General features: G+C 38.6%; 1 protein-coding gene across 1 annotated transcript in view; it reads right to left on the reverse strand.

The window, feature by feature from the left end:
* Window positions 1-23062, reverse strand: part of MEI4 (meiotic double-stranded break formation protein 4) — a 173996-nt gene that overhangs the window by 128435 nt on the left and 22499 nt on the right. The window contains exon 2 of the mRNA XM_047101760.1: window positions 14250-14785. Coding sequence (XP_046957716.1) covers window positions 14250-14785 — 536 coding nt within the window. The remainder of the gene's footprint in view (window positions 1-14249; window positions 14786-23062) is intronic.

Consider the following 23062-nt stretch of genomic DNA (forward strand, 5'->3'; position numbering starts at 1 on the left):
CCAGAAGGAGGGGAGGATGGATGCAACAGGTAAGGTGATTAAAGGGTACAATCTTACAGTTTTAAAATTAAATATGGTGATTAACGTGCAGCACAGGGCATATATTCAGTGATACTGTTAAAACTGTATATGGTGACAGATGGTGATGAGACTTATCGTGGTGCTCATTTGTAATGTATATAAATAACTGTAGCAGCGCTGACAATACTGATTCCATAGTTGGCCTCCATCTTGTTCATGTCCACTTGATGACTCCTCTTGGAGCTACATGTTCTGGGCCCCTTGGAGATTAATATACATACCTGGTATAATAAATGTCTGCCAAGACCAGAATATGGAGGAGGGTTGTTTTGGCCTCCCATGACTCTGTTAGAGATAACATAGTCTTTCCCCCTCCTGATGCATAGATAGCACCACAAGATCTATTAAATGTTAGCTGTCAATTAGGTGCATGCAGACCCTTTGAAAAAGTGCATGTGAGTGCTCTGATCTCACTACAATGCCCTCCTTCACATCCCTTCACTCTATAAAGTCTGTAGAATAAGATCTGGACTTTGCATAGAATAGCTGTGGAGCGGGGCGCCTGGGTGGCTCAGTCGGTTAAGCGTCCGACTTCGGCTCAGGTCATGATCTCACGGTCCGTGAGTTAGAGCCCCACGTCAGGCTCTTTGCTGACAGCTCAGAGCCTGGAGCCTGTTTCAGATTCTGTGTCTCCCTCTCTCTGACCCTCTCCCGTTCATGCTCTGTCTCTCTCTGTCTCAAAAATAAATGTTAAAAAAAAAATTTTAAAAATAAAAAAATAAAAATTAAAAAAAAAAAAAAAAGAATAGCTGTGGAGCTGTCCATATCATCCTCTGCCTGACCCTCTTTTTTACTAAGTTAACCATGAATTAAACTCTATGCACACAGTATGGAGTTGGTGATTTCTTTTTCAATCTCAAAATGCCTTCTTAGTTTGGAAGAAATCCTCACCTTCCAAAAATATGAAGTTCCCTATTATGGGCACCTGGGTGGCTCAGTTGGTTCAGCGTCTGACTTTAGCTCAGGTCGTGATCTCACAGTTCGTGAGTTCGAGCCCCACGTCAGGCTCCGTGCTGACAGCTTGGAGCCTGGAGCCTGTTAGGATTCTGTGTCTCCCTCTCTCTGCCCCTTCCCCGCTAATGCTCTGTCTCTCTCTGTCTTTCAAAGATGAATAAATGTTTAAAACAAAAACAAAAACAAAAACAAAACCCTCGGATTTAAAAAAAAAAAGTTCTGTACTGTATCATTTGGCCAAAATTTCAATCATAGTGGTGTAAACTCTCCCACAGAGTTTCATCTTTGCATTCTGTAGTATAATAGTGTTTGCCTCCCATGGGAAAAAAAATCAGACAAAACTGAGTAGATGAAAATTTATCAAATTGTTTGTGTTAAGTATGTGCAGTGTATTTCATCACTCAATAAAGCTGCTTTAAAACCTCAGTAAATGAAGAAAATATTTTTTCTGAGATGGATATCCTTTCCTTATCTCTAAATTCACATGATGTCCTAAGCTGATACTGAAGATTCACCTATCTTCATTGTTTAGGGTGCCTAGACCAAAAGGGACCCAGGGTGATTCTCCTCTTCTCTCATCTTTCCCTTAATCCTAACTGTTTGACTTTTATTTCCCAAAGGAATTCCATATATCAGAATCCAGATGGCATTCATAACATTCCTGTCTTTCCATCCATTGTGAGTCTTCCCCAGTGGCCCGTGCCTCCTCAGGGCTGACACACAACAGACACAATCCCTGAATGTGGCTTTAAACCCTCCAGTAACCAGGGCAGAGAGAAGGCAAATATTCTTCCAAGAGATTTTTACAGTTAGGGTGTGGGGGAGAAAGAGATTCTCTGAGCTTGAAAGAGGCGACCCCAGTGGAACACACAAGGTCTGGGCTAGCAGGAGCTGGCAGTAAGGAAATCATAACTTTATGAAGGTAGCTACTGTTTTGCTGGAGAAGGGAGCCTCTTGAGTAGGACTGCCTGTGTTAGATCCAGGGTGTGCCCACCTGTGCTCACAGAGAAGTGATTTTACCTCTTTATGTGTCAATTTCTCCCTCTGTAAAAGAAGGATAATAAAAAAATAAATACTTTTCTGGGTTGTTACAAGGATTAAGTGAATTGATCTCTGCAAAGCACTCAGCAAGAACTCAATAAAGGCAGGCCTTAATTAGTGGGGAACTAGAATCAAAATTTGTCTTTTAATGCAGTGTTCCTCAAACTTTAATATGTATCAGAATTACTTGGGGATCTTGTTAAAATACAAAATCAGACTCTGTAAATCTGAGATAGGGGTCTCAGGTTTTGCATTTCTAACAAGCTCCCAGATGATGTCACATGGCATAGCTGGGCCCTGGACTACATTTTGAGTAGCAAGGTTTTAATATATATAGGAGTAAGCATTCATGTGTTGTAAGAGAGAACAGCACACAATATTTGGGAAATCTAACTACACTGATGTGGGCAAATCATAGGCATTCAAAAAAAAGCAAAGTAAAGGAAGGAAATGTCTGTTTAGCTTTATAAAAAAGCAATCTGGAGATACAGTGTCAGTATAAACATTTGATTATTGGATTAATTTTACCAGGATGTACCTTATTTTAAAAGTAAATTTTACGTAAAAGTATTAATCTTCATATGTGAGACTTACAGGAACATGTTTGGTGATTCTAGCATGATGCTCTTGATAAACATTTTTAACAAAGGGAACATTAGCTACTCACTCATTAATTCGCTTATTCAATACAAAGAATATATATTAGAATTATTTAATTCAATTAGACTATAATATACTAGGGGATGTGCTAGGCCCTTAACTTGGTTTTAAGCATGAGGGAACTGAAAGGTCATGATACAAAGACAGATAAACAATAAGCCAAAATTACAAGGTCGCTAAAGAAGCTCATCAGTGGAGTAACACCCATATAACTTAAAAAGAAAAACCATGAGGGGATGAGAAAATACCCTGACCCCCTGACCCCACAGCTACCTGTGGCCAGCCTGCCAACCCACTCTGCATCCATCCTTATGATAACCTGCTTTTTCGGGGGCGTCTGGGTGGCTCAGTCAGTTAAGCGTCTGACTTCAGCTTAGATCATAATCTCACAATTCGTGAATTCGAGCCCCATGTCAGACTCTGTGCTGACAGCTCAGATCCTGGAGCCTGCTCCAGATTCTGTGTCTCCCTCTCTCAAAGGGTAAGAGTGAAAATGAATGCTGTGTAGGTGTGGTAGGCTGAAAAATAGTCCCCAGAAGATATTCACATCAAGTCCCTGGAACCTGTGAATGTTAACCATATTATTTAGGTAAAAAGGTAAAGGGGTTAACCATATCATTTAGGTAAAAAGGAAAAGGGTCTTTGCGGAGGCAATTAGGATAAGGATCTGGAAATGAAGAGATAATTCTGGGTTGTTTATATAGTTGTGGTAACTTGTTTCAAAAGCCCTAAGAAATTAATACAGCAGGCACCTTACCAATCCATTACAATCCGTATTTTTCTACTCATTATGCAGTTCTCTGCCTTTCGCTTTCTCAACCTGAGCACACCGCCTCCCTTCAAGAAATTACTCAAACAGGGGTGCCTGGGTGGCTCAGTTGGGTAAGCATCTAACTTTGGCTCAGGTCATGATCTCACAGCTTGTGAGTTGGAGCCCTGTGTCGGGCTCTGCGCTGACAGCTCAGAGCCTGGACCTCCTCTGGAGTCTGTGTCTCTGTCTCTCTCTGCCCCTCTCCTGCTCATGCTCTGTTTCTGTCTCTCAAAAAGAAATAAATATTTAAAAATGTTAAAAAAATAAAGAAATTACTCAAATACATCCTGTCTCAGTAGCACACGTTATGACCACTGTCTTGAGAGCCTTTACTCCAAACCTCTGTTCCTTCTATTTTAAAGCTACTTCCTCTGTGAAACCTCACAAATATCACCAATCTAAATTATGTCTATTCTTTTATTCTCTCCCGTTGTACCCTGTTAATTTTTACATGAGTTTACATCACTTGTTCATTTATTCAATGGCCATCTGGATTATTAGTTACCCTTGGCAGGGACTCATTAGTCTACCAGACTATATCCAGCATCTGTGACAGTACCCAGCACATGAGAAGAGTCCCATGTTTCATTTTAGAGACCTAGCCCTGGAACAGCACCATGGAATAAAAGAGTAAGTGGGTTAATGGTTAATCTCTGTATGCTCAAAATGTTCTGCTTTAAAACCATTATGCCTATAAATAAATGAGAAGCAATTTCATGTTCTCAGAAATGTTTGATTTTTCCAGGCCTCACATCTGATAGCTATGTATTAAGTTTTTCCAAACTCTTAAAAGTATTGATAACTATGGGCAGAGCAGGGAGGGGAGTTACTTTAAGCAGATTCTGAACTCAATGGAGAAACTGAACTAAATGATAGCTTCAAAATCTCATGTATAAAGCTTCAAGAAAATTTAAAATGTATTTCACAATATTGTTAAAGCAGAGAGGAAAACATTTCTATCTTTATGTAGACATAACCAAAACCACAAAGTTTATATTCAATTAGAAACTAGAATGTATATGTGGTTATAAAGTTTTCAACAGATATGTTATTTATAGCCAAAAAAGAAAATGAAAACAAGGAACAGGTGATCCTACAATGTAATACACAGTGGTAGTTTTTTTTTTCTTTTATGCTTTCTGTAAACACAAATCTCTGTACTAAATAAAATGCAGCAACTTACCCAAACAAACTTCTCATTATAAAATTGTGAGACATATTGGTAAGGTCTTTGATTTCTAACATTTTTAACCCATAAACTGAAGTCAATTCATTTCTTTTGCATTTGGGACAAAAGTGTATGGAATTTTTTTTTTTTTTAATTAAGATGGAGGGGCACCTAGGTGGCTCAGTTAGTAGCTTGATTTTGGTCACTATCTCACTGTTCATGGGATTGAACCTCATGTGGCGTTCCGTGCTGACAGCATAGAACCTGCTTGGGATTCTTTCCTTCTCTCTCTGCCCCTTCTCTGTTTGCTGCTTGCTCGCTCACTCTTGCTCTCCCCTCAAAATATGTAAAAATTGAAAAATAAATTAATATGGAAATAAGATATAGAAGAATGAGGGAGGTATCTGTAGTCACATACATAGGTTTGAGACCCAGGTCTTCCATGACTGGTTAATTAAGTAATTTAAATGAGTCATTTAACCTGCCTGCCCTCAATTTTTTCATTTATAAACTGAAGATAGTATTAATACCCATGACAAAGTTGTTGCCTGAACAAATAATAAACTCCAGATAAAAGTGCTTTAAAAACCATAAAGTATAATATGAAGGTAGACTGCTGTTAATTATCTCAGGAAGAGATGTTGGATTATAAAGTACACCTTGAAAGAACCAAGTTCTGCTCTATTGTTCCTTCCTCTGCATCAGCACTGAAAGTGTTCAGAAACACTGTTCTGAACATCCAAAAACTGTTTGATTTATACACTGATGCAGTGATCAAAGTAAGTATTAAGATTTGTGTTTGAGTTTATGATACAACTTGTTTCAGTAAATGCTTATTAGAGTACAGCTGTAGTTGCTTTCAACAATAGCCAAATTATGGAAAGAACCTAAATGTCCAACTGATGAATGAATAAAGAAGATGTGGTTTATATATTCAATGGAATACTACTTGGCAATGAGAAAAAATGAAATCATGCTGTTTGCAGCAAAGTGGATGGAACTAGAAGGTTTATGCTGAGTGAAATAAGTCAGAGAAGGACAGATATCATATGTTTTCACTCATATGTGGATGTTGAGAAAGTGAACAGAAGACCATGGTGGAAGAGAAGGGGAAAAAAATAGTTACAAACAGAGAGGAAGGGAGGCAAACCATAAGAGACTATTAAATACAGAGAACAAACTAAGGGTGGATGCAGGGGTGGGGGAGAGGGGAAAATGGGTGATTGGCATTAAGGAGGGCACTTGTTGGGATGAGCACTGGGTGTTGTACATAAGTCAACTTTACAATAAATTATATTCATAAAAAAATAAAGTACAGCTGTAGGAATGTTAGCCCGGATTTTTCCTTCTTTATTATTTTTTAATTTAAATACAGCTCTGCACAAAGACGAGATCAAGCATGGGGCCTCAACATTCAATTCCACTTTTATTTCCCCAGGAATATCCTAAAACAAAACAAACTGTGAGAAGCCTTAAAAATCCTCGAGGCAAACTGCAAGAAACTGATGAACACCTATGACAAAAACAGAAGCAGCAGACCATAAGGCTCTTTGGAAAACTCAGTGCAGGAGCAAAAGCCTATGTCATTACTAAAATGATGTCCTAACTCACAGCAGAGAAATCAATAACAAATATTGCTACTGGAACAGAATTAAAAGTTAATAGGTTCTACAGGTTGATACAATTGTGGGATGAATGAGCTTTAAGATACAACTAAGAGGTACACACTGGTGAACAATACATTTGATTTCAGGAACTATATCTTCAGATTTACCCATATACTTCCTCAAGGCCATATCACTGGTGATCTAAGCAAATATGGCAGTCTAAGAGGGACTTGTCGACTACAAAATCCTACAAAATCAACTACAAGATAAGAGATGCAACCCAACGGAGCTCTACAGGAAGGGATTGGTGCAAAGGATAAGTGAAACCATGACACTCAAATAGTCCATTTACAATGGATTTTCTGTAATTAAAATAGAAAAAAAGCCCGTGATGCCTACTAAGCTCATCAGTCAGTGGGCAGCTGTGACTGGGGCTGGATAGTGACATCACAAGATGATACCAGCTATCTGGTACACAGAGGTGTTTCAGGAATGCTATTATAGTGCCAATAACACAGAGCTGCCATAAGGGAGGTCCCATACACAAAAATTTGACCAAAAGTCAGAAGATGGTATTTAAAGGTATGAGGACCTATGAAGTATTACTTGTCATTTACTTTGTCTTATTTTCATTTCAAAAAATACCTCATTTGGGGGGCGCTGTGATGAGGGAGCATGGGGCAAGCTGAGGGCAAAATACTGGCTAACAGCATACACCAGGACCCCCAGGTGGAATATCTGTGATAGTTCTCGGACACTCCTGGCTACCCAAGAACAAAAGAAAGGGGTTTAAGTGTTGCCATGGTAATGTGGGAAACTAAGGCAAATGAAAAATTAAATTCCCTTACTGCCTACAGCACACTGACAAGTCCTTGAGACGGACAAAATGACCTCCCTCTAGGAGCTCAGCTTCCTCGATGATGACACTTTGCTGGGGGCAAAAGAGAATCTTAGTTTAACACTATCCCAACCTCGAGGATCCTGTAAGTCTGCTTCCTTTATCTTAACTGCCCCAAGATATGCTGGTAATCGTATTCCAAATTTATGGCCCCCCAATATGCATCTGAAGGGTCTCGTGACTGAGGTTTTATTAAACGGTAATAAATGGCATTTCCATAGCAACAGCTAGCTCCTCAAGGTCCCGGAAACCTTGCTTCCAAAATTCCTTAAAGACTTCCTCTATCCCTGACCCCCTCCCAACCTGAGGGTATATAATGAGTTACCCCTGGCGACCCCAGTGCATCTCTTCCTGCCCACAGGTCCTGTCCCCATGCTTTAATAAAATCACCTTTTTGCACCAAAGATGTCTTTAAGAATTCTTTCTTGGCTGTTGGCTCTGGACCACCCCCCCCATCACCCCAAAACTTCATCACTAGGAGGTAATCATATTTATTATCTCCATTCGTAGATGTGGTACTTGAGGTTAGTTAACTTGTAAGGTGACAACTAACAAATAAAAGTTGGGGATTCTAACCTAAGCTATTAATCTCTGTGATGAAAACATTTGAAAAGTAAATATTTTTTCAAACCAAGTCATATCAGATAAGCCAAAATAAGACAGCATGTGGCAAATTGAAAAGTGAATATTGTAGATAATAATCACTACAGAAGTTTAGAAGAGAGGCCCATTTTTGGATCAGATTGATAAGAAATAATTTATGAGTAAAGCAAGATTTGAGCCATGTTTTGAAAATTGGGTAGAACTGGATGAGAAGAAACGATTCATTTCAGCAAAGTGTGCCAATCAGTCCAAATGATTTCCGAGATGTTTATTTTGAGGATCACAATATCCTTTCAGAATCATATAAAAACTATAAGCACCTTCCTAGGAAAAAGAGCACATGCTTCTATATACAAAATTATGCATGCAATATTTAATTGTACACCACAAGACACTCAAATATTTAACAGCACATACAAGAGCCTTAATGACCTGGTCCTTCTCCATCACATTAGGCTCATTCATTACTGAGTTCCACTCCTTCCCAAATGAAACCTGTGGCCATTCCAGGGCTCTCCAGGCTTTCTCTTGCCTCACTGGCTCTTCCCAAGCAGCTTCCATACCACTCAGCACACTTCTACAACTTATCTGTCAGGTGGCCATCTTACGTCTAACCCATCTTTCCAGATTCGCTCAAGGCACCATAAAACCCTTAAAAATGAAGATTATATCAACTGAGATAGAGAAATCAAGACTAGAAGAAAACAGACGCAAAGCAGGGAGCAAAGAAAATATACACATTTTATATCTTATTGATATAAAACAAGAACTGGAGGCCATCAAAAGGAACAATCAAGAGAATAAGAACTCATAGAAACTAAAAATATTTCAGCAGAAATAAAAATTTCAATAGTTGGCTAGAAGAAAAAGTGGAGGAAATCTCCCAGGAAAAAAACAAAAATTAAAAAGAATAAACAGTATAATAAAAGAGAAAAGAAATTTGGGGGATTAGACCAAGAGGTGTTCTAGAGAAAGGGAACAGAGAAGACAGAATTATATGAGAAAAAACTTAAAAAAAAATTCAGAACCAAAGGATAAAATCCCAGATTCAAGGACTTACTAAGGACTCAAGAAGAAGAATTTTAAAAGACCCACACTGAGGTACACCATCCTACAGTCACAAAACAAAGGAATAAGAGAGATGCAAATTCTTCTGGGGGTACATGATGGTGTGGACTAAATCACATTCAAGGAATTAAAATCACAATTACATTGGAATTCTCAGCAACACGGGAATCTAAAAGTTAGTAGAAAAATGTCTTTTTTTAAAATTTTTTTAATGTTTATTTATTTTTGAGACAGAGAGAGACAGAGCATGAATGGGGGGAGGGTCAGAGAGAGAGGAAGACACAGAATCTGAAGCAGGCTCCAGGCTCTGAGCTGTCAGCACAGAGCCTGACGTGGGGCTCGAACTCACGGACCGTGAGATCATGACCTGAGCCGAAGTTGGATGCTTAACAGACTGAGCCACCCAGGCGCCCCTGAAAAATGTCTTAAAATATATGGAAAAATGATTTCCAACCTGGAAATCTATCCTAATCCATCAATAAAGTTTGAAGTTGGAATACAACATTTGAAGTAAACAAATATTTTAAGATTATATTCCATGAACCCATTCTAAGTCAGCTCATAAAGAATGGGCATCACTAAATGAAGTTATAGACCAAGAAAAGTAATAGATGACATCCAGAGACGACAAGACAGGACACAAGAAAGCAGCAGAAGGAATTCCAGGTGGTGATTAAAGGAAAAGGAGTCCCTAGAGTAACGCCGAGCAGCAGACACAGGAGCATCGGCCCAGATTAGAACAGGAAGATGGAGGGCTCCAGAAGGTGTTTCTTTAAAAATAAAAGATCAAATTGATAAATGGCTTACTTTGTTTGGCCACACTAAGAGGATGTTTACAATCCTAGCAAAGTATTTGAAAGAAGAATCAATTATGGGTACATAGAAAACTAAGCAAATAGGGGGGGAAATTATTCTAAGCTATTATCTTTAAAAAAAAAGTTGTACAAAAAGGAAATCATTCTGTATTATATGTCTCAGTGCTAATAAAATTACATACTTAATATAAATATGTAATACTGATTTAACGAAACCTATGCTTGGAGAGTAGGTAGAGGAGGGCAGTGACATAAGACATAAATTTTTACCTTCCATGATACAAAGTGAACAGATAAAAAATAAAATAACCATGGTTCCTGGCTGGCTCACTAGATAGAGTGTGCAACTCTTGATCTCAGGATTGTGAGTTTGAGCACCACATTGGGCACAGAGCTCACTAAAAAATAAACAAAAATGAACGAGTGAATGAATGACCTAAGAAACAGCAGTGTAAGACTTTTAATTTTTTAAAAAAAGAGGTGTAAATGGTGGTAGAACAGAAGTAAAGATCTGGTAGTTCTGGTCTCTGAGCAGTGCACTAAGGAGCTGGAGTGGGGGATTATACAAGCAATATCTGCATATATCCTAGAATCTGGGTCAATTTTACCAAATTTGAGGGTTTTGAGGAGGGAGAATGAAGAGGGAAAGCACAGCCACATTCAAACCTCATACTAGGTGTTAGCGTTCACAGTGCTAACCAGCTTGGTGGCCTTGGGCAAATCTCTCTAAGCCTCATTTTTCTTATCTAACAAATGGCAATGATGCCCATCTCACAGAGTTATTGTATAAATATATAATGACATGATGGATGTGAAAACACTGTAAAAATAGTGTATTATTTCCTATCGCTGCTGTATCAAACTACCACAGTCTTAGTTTGGCCCAGATTACAAATTTATTCAGCCACGGTTCTGGAGGTCAGGAGTCTGAAGTGCGTCTCACTGGGCCGAAGTGAAGGTGTTGCCAGGCCTGCATTCCTTGTGGAGGCTCTCAAGACGAATTCATTTACTTGCCTTGTCCAACCTGCATTTCTAGGCTCATGGCCCCTTCTGACTTCTTTAAAGTCAGCATCTTCAAATTCCTCTCCCACCTGGACGACTCTCCTGCCTCCCTCTTTCACTTACAAAAACCCGTGTAAGTATTTGGCACACAGGATATCCAAGCTAATCTCATCCCAAGGTCAGCAACCTTAATCCCCTACCCCCAACCCATCATGCAACATAAAAGATTCACAAATTCCAGGCAGGGATTAGGATGTGGACATCTTTGGCAGACCATTATTCTGCCTACTATACACGTGAAAGATTCTAATTTAATATCTACTTGACAGTAAATTGTTTTATTTTTTTTTCAATTTCACAGCTAATATGTCCAAGAGTTGTTTTATGGTTTAAGAAATAAGAAACTGAAGACAAAGTTTTCTAGGTAATTCACTATTATACCTCTAAGATTTAGCAATAAATGCTAAGTACCTGAAAACTCAAAGATAACTATACATTTTGATATTTACCTTAATATAATCTTTCCCATCTTTCAAAACAAAGGAAATTTAAGACAAAGAGACCATTGCTAAATCTAAATAGACTCATAAGCATTCTGTTGTTAAACTTCTATGATAGTATCCTGGCCTGTGAAAAAATAAGTGGAAGAAATACCTAATAGTAGAAATAAACACATTTTGGGGTCTGGAAATATAGGAAAGGTCAGGCTATCAGTCAAGCAAAGGACATTAAATACCTCACAGGCACACATTCCTGACCCCAAGGCAAATATGCAAGTGAGAGGTACTTGCCATGCTGGGGCCTATAAGTAGAAGACAAGTTAAGTCAAGACTGCTTCCCAGAACCCCTAGAGCAAGCCTACTGCAGACCTCTGTAAGCCATCTGGTTTCAAGATACATATCTTCTGTACCTGTCAGATATGTCACTGTGAATTACACCTTCTAGTCCCACACTAGTGGTTATCCTAAAAATATGATGCAGGCATAGCACTAAGATAACAATTCCTAAACATTTGTTATTAAATAAATATAGTATATATTATAGCGCAAAACAGCACAAAAATAAATAGGATTTATCCTAATCTGAAAAACCACAAATCACATATATTTACCCCAAACTTACTAATAATTTCAACCAAGCTAATATTAGGGAATTATTCAAGACAATTTCCATGGTGTCTCACTTCAACCTCCTATCTCTTGAGTATATACAGCCCCAACATAAGTGACATTCACAATAACAACCTCAAGATTTTGAAAGATAGCAGCTTCTTATTGATCACTAAAGAAAAACTAAGCTATGGTCAGAATAATTTTACTACTATATGTATTGAGAGCATGTAAAAGATACATATTTTATTTAAAACCTGGCTATAGATGAACTGTAAACACATGAAATCCCTCTGTCAGACTCAATTCATACCACAACTTTTCTTATTTCCTATCACACTGCACAAACAGAAGTTTACTTTAACAAAATCGATAGCAGGGCTCAAATTTCTAAGCAATACAACTTCCAATCTATGGGAACACTTCCAATCTATGGGAACAGGTTTTTCCAAAAAGCAAAATTTTTTCTGAACTATGTTTTTTTTTTTGTTTTAATCAATCCAAAATAGTATCAGTGAAAAAATGCAATGATAGGAGCTATCTAGATTTCACATCAGAATATATTCTTTCTTCAAACTAAAAAAGAAAGACAAAAAAAAAGCATTTGTAAGAGCAATCATTAGTCATTTTTTCTAATAAAGAAGCTTTATGAACATATCTGGACGATGATGATGATTGCAATAATGACAACAAAAGTTTGAATGGTTTTATCTAAGAAGCTTTTACTGGTAAGAAAAAAAACAGAGACAGTGTCATTAAAACTTATGTATAAGTTATCATCCTAATTGCAAATGCAGTGAGCAATTTTATGATTCTACTTTCTCTAAATACAACAATTACCTCTCAAAAAAAAAAAAAAATACCAAAGCCATTCATTCACTCACTCCCCCACTGCAGACCAACTATTCAACAACAGCTGGAACCATGACAAATGGTATAGAAAATATTCTTCAGATCCATCTGTACCAACACAAGATTCTTCTACATACTCCTTTCCTTCCATACAAGTACCAAGGCTACTCTTGTGTAGTCTAATCCTTAAGTGAAAGACTAGACTGAAAAAAATACATACGCATCATCTGGTAATTGATAAAGAATCAATTCCTTCCAATATCTAGAAGGTTCCAAGTCAATATAAAACCTGCTTAAAGTAGTTTTAAAAGAATGCAACAATATATTAAGAAATATTAAGTATGAGATATTTATTAATGGTTAAGAAACAGATTATATACCTCAGATACTACTATGAAAAATCTGATATTTAATTCCTGATTGACCATATCAGGTAGAAAAAAAATTTAGTTTGCCAGACAGAAAATTCAGTATCTTTCACAAATGCCAAAAGCTTAATTGTCAAGTTTTCTATAATATTGGTCAAATCATACATTAATAGAGACGAAAAAAACAGATGTATGTGCAACAATTAGGTGACAACTAGTTCAAATTTTGTCAGTGTCTTAAAAATCCAGGTAAAGCCTACACTGTACAACATTCAGATAAGGGCACTGAGGACAAACACTTGACAATGATGTATCAGAAGAAACAAGGTCTAACAACTTTCTTCCTACAGTGAAATACAGTTAGTAAGTTAGATAGACCTTTTAGTCTCCTCTGTGGGTATTTTTAGTAGTCAATTAGAAGGATTAAAATGCATTTGGAGTTTCCCAAATAAAGGATCAGATAGGAAGAAAGATAGGAAGTAATACAAAAAAGAAACCATCCATTATGTCTCAAGAGCCAAACCACAAAACGATGTCAGGTTACCTCAATGTCACTTGTGAAAAAAGAATCTCTGAGTCAACCTTACTAAGCTTTGTTAAATAAATAAGAAAAAACATAATAAATCCATATATTATATGTTCTTCAGCTGATTTACTCATTGAATCCACAACTGCAGAGGGTCCATGAGGTATTATACCACTTACAATGAAATTTCTAAAAGAAGAGAAAAATATTCTTTGACCTCCAGGCATCTGCTAGTCAATGCCAGAAAAAGAACAAATTCAATACAGTACAGGTAATCCATCATGAGGAATTTAACACTCAAGAGAAGTTATAGATTGGGAAACTGTAAGTGCTAGTGGTTTTCTGAAAAATATTGAGATTTTTTGAGCAATAGGAAGTAAATGTAGGCAGGGGGAAACAAAAGAAGATAATAACTCAAGGATACCAATAAAAAACAAGGCATATAACTCAAAGTAGAGATACACAAGCTGGAGGTAGGCACCTAGGTAGAGAATGATGCGTTAGCAATCAGAGGCCAGAGAAGGGGACAGGACAATGGGTAAGAGCTGCAGATGGCTGCAAAAGAAGGTCTTACCTGGAGACTCTGAGCGACAAGTCTAAGGGACAGCAATTGATATTATCCAATGGGAATGTTCACAAAAAATACGGACATATTATTTTATGAATAGAAGATATTTTATACTTACCCGATTTATATGGTTGCTCTTTAAAATAACCTGTAGTAGGGTTTTCTCAAATTCTTCCAACTTCTTGGAACACTTTTTAAGAATATGATTAGATAAGTTACAATCACTGATCAGTCCAGCTAAAGTATCAACAGCTTCTGTCCAAAAGCTCGAAAAAGGAAATTTGGGTTTACGGTAAAAAGTGATCAGGCCATCCAGCAACTGACAAACAGAATGAGATACTGTGGAAAAGTCATTTTCAAAGTGGCTTAAGTCTGTTTTCAGACTCCCTGATTCTGTCAAGTTCTTCAGTTCAAGTAGATGTTGCAAGAATTGCATGTGGGAAGACAGAGGGTTTTCCAGAGTGGCACAATGTCTTCTCACAATGGGGAGTGGTAGAGGGGGTGTGGGGGTGCAGCTCTCCACAAAATTCTGAGACATCTCTGAAGGTTCACTTCTCTGCTCATTTGATAAATCACACCCAGAATCTTCCAGCAGACTTAATGTATTTTCAGAACTGCTAGATTCCTGAGCTTGAAATTGGGAAGATGGGTCTCCTGGAAACAGAAAAGATTAGAAGTGTTACCTTTCTATTGCTAAAATTTCTTCATATAAACACTAGACATTGATTTTCCTAACTTAAAATACTAAATGAAGCATGCAGATACATATTAAGCATTTAAAAACCAGGGGTGTAAAAAAATCAAATAGAAGAGAAACTGACAGAAATTGCTTAAGCTGACCATAGAAAGATCTTTCTCTTTACTAATAGAAATCAAAGGTGATTCCCCCATATATTTTCAGGTCACTATCTCTCATTCAACTATGTGCCATGCTTGAAAGATACAGAGAAGAAACCACAAGACTGAAGAAGGTAACTACAAAGCAATATGGTGTATCCAGAGATAGAGATTTACTCAGGGCACTATGAAAACAGGAGGACCACTGAACAGCACACCCTGTTGGATCAGTGCATCCTGGAAGAGGAGATAGTGGAACTAATTTATAAAGCATAAGTAGGAGCTCAAAGTGAAAAGTTAGGGAAATGCAGGAAGAGAATTCCATATACAAAAGGGGTAAGAGCTAAAGCACAGATTTAAGAAGGAAAAGAAAAGCACTGTGTATATAAGGACCCACAAGTGGTTTGATACTCCTTTACAGAAAAATATAAGGCAAGATACTAAAATAAATATGTAGAGGCCAGTGTAGAGTGAGTGTAATTCAAACTTGAATTATGTAAGACCCCTTTGGAAAAATTATATACACATCCACACATATACCTGATATACAAAAATCAGTATCTATAAGCAACTTCTATATGTATACATACTTATAATTATTCAAGTATACCCATATCTGTATGGAGAGATAAACAGATGGATAGATAGAACTCGATCTCATAGATCCTTGAAAGTATGTCGTAAAACACTAGAATCTTCTGACGTTGGCTGAGAAATACTGCAGTTAAAGCTAACTTAGTAATTTTAGGTCATTCTTTTACAGAGATGTCATCATAAGCACAAATAAGGTTATCAACTGTAAAATGATTATCAGTAAAATATACATGCAAAATTGAGAAATTCTCATTGAACATTCTAAAGCACACGCATATGTCTATGAAGCCAAGTTTGGGAAATATTGCTGTCAGCAAGGAAAGAAGGAATGGGACACTAAATGGTAATGCAGGAAAGTGAAATGGTCTTATTTTTCATTTCACGGATCACTCACTCTGTTGGCTGTGTGAAGGGCAGATTTGAGGAGGACACAATGACACTGAAGAACCAGTTAAAAGGCACCTCTATTAGTCCTAATAGCCGATGACTAAAGAAATGAACCAAGCAGTTGCTGTGGAAGAGAAAGGGAGGAACTGACTAGGGAAATAAATACAAAACCTCAAACTAGAACCTAGAAGCCAGCGGTTTGGCTGGATATGCACAATGAAGTGGGAGAAGGAATAAATGCATCCTTTGTTTCTGACTCAGGTGGCTGGGGAGAGGACAGTGTTACTAACTGAAATGGTAAAAATACAAACAAAAACCTGGCTTAGGAGAAATCATGAGAATTCAGGTTTGGTCTTGTAAACTGTGAAGCAACTGGAGGAAGTCTAGGCAAAGAGAGTCACCTGGAAATTGGCCACATGAGCCTATAGGTGGGGAACAGGTCTAGACTAAAAATACATTTCAGGAATCATCAGTGTGTAGGTGATATCTGCAGTTATGAAAATGGTTATGATCACTTGGACAGAGTATGAGCAGTGACTAGAACACAAGATCAAAGAAGGACACTGAGGAGTATCAATATTTGAGGGCTGAGTAAAGAAAAATAACACAATTACTAAGAAGACAAAGAAGGAACAATTAAAGAGGTACAAAAGGAATAATAAAAATGATTTTGTTATGGGAGTGCCCGGGTGACTTAGTCACTTCAGTGTCCGATTCTTGATTTTATCTCAGGTCATGATCTCAGGGTGCATGAATTTGAGCCCCACATCGGGCTCTGTACTGACAGTGCAGAGTCGGCTTGGGACTCCCTTGCCACTTGCATTCTCTCTCTCTCAAAAATAAATAAATAAACATTAAAAAATGATTGTGTTGGGGCGCCTGGGTGGCGCAGTCGGTTAAGCGTCCGACTTCAGCCAGGTCATGATCTCGCGGTCCGTGAGTTCGAGCCCCGCGTCAGGCTCTGGGCTGATGGCTCGGAGCCTGTTTCCGATTCTGTGTCTCCTTCTCTCGCTGCCCCTCCCCCGTTCATGCTCTGTCTCTCTCTGTCCCAAAAATAAATAAACGTTGAAAAAAAAAATTTAAAAAAAAATAAAAAGTGATTGTGTTATGAAAGTCAAGGAAAAAGTTTCAAGAAGAAGAATTACATATAGTAAAAAGTCCATAAAACAAAAAGCTGAAAAAAATATGCTGGAATCACTCATTAGAAAATCACCAGTGATTGTATCCACAGAAACTCTGGCCAGTCAGGGTGGTGGACAGAGGCCAGAGTGCAATGGGAGTGACTGGGCAGAAAGTCTGAGAAGAAAAGCCAAGGCTTCTGAGGAGTTGTATCAGTAGAGTATAAAATGGGAGAGTAATTACAGGCAAATGTTGTATGTCAAATTGGGAGAAACTCAAGCAATTAACAGACTAAGAAGAAAAAAAAAATAACACAGAAGCAAAATCTGGAGATATGAGAAAAAATTAAAAATTCAGGTGGGGTGCCTGGGTGGCTCACTTGGTTAAGTGTCTGACTTCAGCTTAGGTCAAGATCTCATGGTTCATGAGTTCAAGCCCTGCTTTGGGCTCTGTGCTGACAGGTCACAGCCTGGAGCCTACTTTGGATTCTGTCTCTCTCTCTCTCTGCCCCTCCCCTGCTTGCGCACTCTCTCTCTCTCTAAAAAATAAACAAACATTAAAGAAAAAAAAAATCCAGGTGGGGCTTGGCCCTGGGAAAGGCAAAGGGAGACAGAGTCAAAGACCCCAGTGAATGGGTTGTCCTTAGCGATGGAGAAGTTTTATTTATTTTCTTCTGAGGCTGAAGGAAAGAGAATGAGAATGTATAGGGATGAGAAAGAAAACAAACAAAAAAAAAAAAAAAAGAGAGAGAAAGAAACCCCTAGCATACAGGAAGTTAAAAGAGATCTCACCTAATAGTCATCTTTTAAAGTTAAAGACAGGGGGAGACTCATTGAACAGGGCATGGGAAGAATAATGAAAGGAAAATCTACCCTCCCACCTTAGATTTAGAAATCTATCTGATTTGTTGCTCTTTAGTCCTTCAGTACAATTAGAAGGTGATGATGAAGCAAAATCGGAAGATCAGGCTTTAATTTAGACTTCATTCCATTAACAAGTGCCTACTATAACCAAAAATGTGGCCATAACCAAACAGTAAACTACCAGCAAAACTTTTAACTACGTGTGGCTATTTCTATACTAAAACAGGCACGCAGTCTGCTTGTTTTAAGCCAACAGTTTCTTTATCTTATGAGCAAGAATAAATATTTGAAATGACTTCTCACTCTTCACAAAAGTAAAGGGTGGGGATGACAGTAATTATTTAGGTAGATTATCTTTTTCTGGAATTCAAAATGGTTCTTTACTAAGAAAATGAACACAAATTTAAATATTTTATGAACCTACTCAATTTTCCATCAAGTAAGCTGAATGAACTTCATGCGTGATGATTTCAGGGAAGACATAAAATGAATTCGCCTAACAACTATACCGGGAAGCAAAACACTGTTTTATTTCTGCTTTTTACTCCGCAGTGGTGCACCTTCTGGCAAGTCACAACCACTCCATCTCATCTCTTTCATGTGCTGATAGGTACATATTTGCAGGGAGTGGTTCTACCCATGCATGTGCTACAGGCATAGAAATGCACAAACTGACCGTCATTCTTCCTGGCTGTTCAGAAAAGGCTGATGAGGGCATATATTGGAGACACCAATGCAGAAAACCACACAGAGAGGAATGTCCTTTCAGTGCCCAAAAGGAATGCACAAACTCCTCAAGAGAGGGCCACAGTGAGATTTTAATGAAATATAGACTTAACAGTATTAAAGTCACTTTGTCAAAATGAATACAAGAATCTTATATTCACATTTCACTTTACAAAGCAGTTTCATGATAATAATTCGATTGTTGTTTCAAACAACCTTTGAACATGTGTTATTATTATCCCTAATTTAGCAATAAGGAAACGCAGGCTCAACTTGATTAATAGGTCTAAGAAAAGCCACCGAGGGATAAGCAAAACCAATTACTCAGTTCCAAGTCCAATCACTTCTAACCACACCAAAAGGGTCCCTGTGTCCCCACACCAGCTTCTGTACATACCTCCTTAAAGGAGCCTTATATAACTCATGCTACTCAGATGCTACTCACTTGCTTGGATAACTTTTCTCAAAGTAAATCTCGAAATTGGACTAACAAAGCATCGGACCCAAAGGAGAAAAGAGAAGATGAAGCCCTGCTACTTACTGCAACTTTCTGTAATTCCTGTTTTTTTCAGGAGGGACTAAGGTGAAGCAGAAATCAAATAACGCTTCTCTCTTAATTTGTTATTGGGCTGAAGGGACAGAGGGCTGTAATTTCTCTCCAAGTCATTTGATATGATCCAACCAACACGTGTGTCATTAGATTGAAAGAGATAATAAAGAATGTGCACACACATCCTAATCGAGCAGAGTCCAGCACATATTAAGTGCTCAGAAATACTACCCATTGTTATTAAATGATAATAGGCACCAAGAGTCTAAATTATGCTAACGTGTGACATCAGATGTCAAAGTACATAAAATAAGATACCAACTAAAAGTACAGAGTCTGTCTAAAATATCCTGTAGTCCCTCTTCTATCCTGGACCTCAAAGACTTTCAATTCCATTTTATGGGGCCCTTGTCTCTTCCATCTTCTTTCAGTTATTAAATTCCATCCTAACCCCACTTACCATTTAAGAGTGGATCTCCAGCATGCTCAACCAAATAGAGCTGGTGCCCTCCTGCTACACAGCCTACCCCAGAAATGCCCACCCCTGAATCAAATGTATTTTCTGCAGCCTCCCAATTTTTCACATCCACATCGATTCTTGCATCACTTATAAAATTACACCATAGAAGGGCACCTGCATGGTGTCTCACTCTTCGTTTCAGCTCAGGTCATGATCTCACGGTTCCTGAGTTCAAGCCTCGTATAGGGCTCTGCACTGTTAGTGCTGAACCTGCTTGGGATTCTCTTTGCCCCTTCCCTGCTCCCATTCTCTCTCTCTCTCTTTGTCAAAATAAATAAAATAAAACTTAAAAAATAAAATAAAATAAAGTAAAATTAGACCCATAGAACCAACTGTATAAAAGGCATCTTTTTCTGTACAGCTTGAAAATCCCATGAACTTTCTATTTATACAGCTGTACAGATCATCTTCATACACTGCACACATAAACATACAATTCTTGTTCATACTGCATACTGCCAATCTCAGCCAATAGCAAGACTATTCCTCCAGCCATAAGGCCCAAATGAGGAATCACCCTTGGCAACTCTCTTCCACCCTCCACATACAGTGAAATACCACGTTACGCTGATTCTACCTTCTGTACCTATATTAGTCAGGACTCTCCAGAGAAATGGAACCAATAGAATTTATATACAAAGAGATAGGAAGAAAAGAGATTTCTTATAAAGCATTGGCTCATGCAATTATGGAGGCTGAGAAATCCCAAGATCTGCAGTCAACCAGCTGGAGACCTAGGAGAGCAATGGTATTATAGTTCCAGTGCAACTACAAAGGCCTACAAAGGAGAGATGACAGTGTAAGTTCCAGTCTAAAAGCCAGCAGGCTCCAGCCCCAAGAAGAGTCAATGTTTCAGGTCAAGTTCAAAGGCAAGAAAGACCAATTCCCAGCTCAAAGGCAATCAGGAAGAAGGAATACACTTTCACTCAGCCTTTTTGTTCTCTTCGTGAGTTCAACTGATTGGATGAAGTCCATCCACAGTAGGGTAGGTGGTCTGCTTTACTCAGTCTACTCAAATGTTAAGTTCATCCAGAAACACCTGTACAGACCCATCCGGAATAATATCTGACCAAACATCTGGGCACTAGGTGACCCAGTAAAGTTGACACATAAAATTAACAATCATTATACATGTGAACCTGTCCTTCCCTGGTCCTCTCCCTTGCTCTAGCTCACAACATCATCATCTCTTTCACTGATTATTGAAATACCCTTGCCTAAGTGATCTACCTACCTCTGGTTCTGTCCTCTTCTAGGCCATATTCTGAACCTGACAGTCACCCTGCTGAAATACTAGTTTGATCACAGGATTGTCATCCTTAAAACCTTCCAAAGGCTTCCTTTTACCAGATAGAATCCTTCAAGATTTGAAGCACCTGGGTGTGTCAGTCAGTTGAGCATCTGACTCTTGATTTCACCTCAGGTCATGATCCCAGGGTTGTGGGATCAAGCTCCATGAGTCTGCTTGACATTTTCTCTCTCTCTCCCTCTGCCCCTCTCCCCTGCTCTCTTTCTCTCTTTCAAAAAAAAAAAAAAAAAAAGAAAGAAAAGAAAAGAAAAAGGATCCTCAGTTTGGCCCACAAAGCCTTTTACTGGTGGCCCTGCTTACTTTTCCAACCTTGCCTCCATTCTCACTCTTATTTATGTGTAAGTAAAAGTGAGCCCTCACAGTTTACCAGAACACACACCATGCTAATTCATACAACTATGCATTTGCACAAGTTGTTCCCACTACATGGTGTGTTCTTATGCTATAACCCAGAGATGGACTGATTCTTTAAACCCTGATTCCAGTTCTCTGTGAAACCTTCCCTGCTCTGCCCAGAGCAGATGAAAATCACTCCCCATCTGGGCTATCAGGTACCATAAACATACTTCTATCACTGCATTCATCAACTTGTTCTGAGTATATGAGTGACTCCCTGTTGGAAGAGAGAGAGTCCTGAGGGCAGAAAGAGTTTACTAATCTAGGAATTTCTGTTGCTTGATGCCTGCCCTCCTACATAGTTGGTGGGTGAATACTTGTTTAATACATATATTAACAAAAAGCGAAATCAAGTAGCATCTCTTCAAATGTACTGAAATGTCATCACAGACATACAGAACTTGTCACTACCGACTAGGACTTCTTAGTATTAACAGTCACTCACACGTACTGATGAATTGAACTTAAAAGTAGTGTTTACGCCACCTGGTGGTCAAATAGAAAATGCTATTTTAAAGTACCACGCAATTCTGAAATGATGGTGTTTCACTTGTTACCATGAGCGCTGGGTGTTTCATGTAAGGGATGAATCACTAAATTCTACTCCTGAAACCAATATTATACTATATGTTAACCAACTTGAATTTAAATAAAAATATGGAAGATAAAAATGAAAAAAAAATGTCTTCCGCCTTTGGAAGGATGTACTTTGGCATACTAAAAAGCATATTTGAGGGGCGCCTGGGTGGCGCAGTCGGTTAAGCATCCGACTTCAGCCAGGTCACGATCTCGCGGTCCGGGAGTTCGAGCCCCGTGTCAGGCTCTGGGCTGATGGCTCAGAGCCTGGAGCCTGCTTCCGATTCTGTGTCTCCCTCTCTCTCTGCCCCTCCCCCGTTCATGCTCTGTCTCTCTCTGTCCCAAAAATAAATAAACGTTGAAAAAAAAAAGCATATTTGAGAAATGCTGACCCAAAAAATGCGTGCAGTTTGGTTTCAGCCCACTGTAGCAGCTGGCACCATAATTCCAGTTTTGAATGCACCAAGAGAGACGGCAATGTCAAATGCATGAAATGACAAGCTAATGGAATGATTAGGCTTAACAGAATTGTATCCACTGTATCAGGCTCATGAAACAAAACAGTGTGTTTATGTGTCAGCTTGGTCCAGAACTACTTGACAGTACATTGCCTCCCACGTTCAGTGCTCAGACCCTGAGCTTTCCTGGTTGTCCCCATCCCTCTCTCCCAAGCCAGCCTCTCAGTTTGCCAATTTAAACCTTCCTCATTGTTGTCGTTGGCTTTCTCTTCATGTTCTAAATTCCTGGAGGTCACCACCTTTCCTAGAGCCTCAAAGGAATCTCTTGGGCAGATGATTCACAAATTTCTATCTCTAATCCTACCTCCTCTCCCAAGCTCAAGTCCCTGTGTATTTCAACATGACTTGGTCTCAGCACTTTAAACCACATATGCCCAAAATAAACCACATCCTTCACTTACACTTGGTCCAATTCCCTGATAACACTGCTACCATGGTCTGTCTCCAACGTTTGAAACCTAAGGGTCAACTGTGACTTCTTCCTTGACCCTCCTCATATATATTTCACTGACAAATAATATTGATTCTGCCTCACC

The sequence above is a fragment of the Lynx rufus genome, unplaced genomic scaffold (genome assembly GCF_022079265.1).
Source record: "Lynx rufus isolate CCGP_SWC_20201006 ecotype Redwood Valley unplaced genomic scaffold, mLynRuf1.p SCAF_6, whole genome shotgun sequence".
NCBI classification, from domain to species: domain Eukaryota; kingdom Metazoa; phylum Chordata; class Mammalia; order Carnivora; family Felidae; genus Lynx; species Lynx rufus.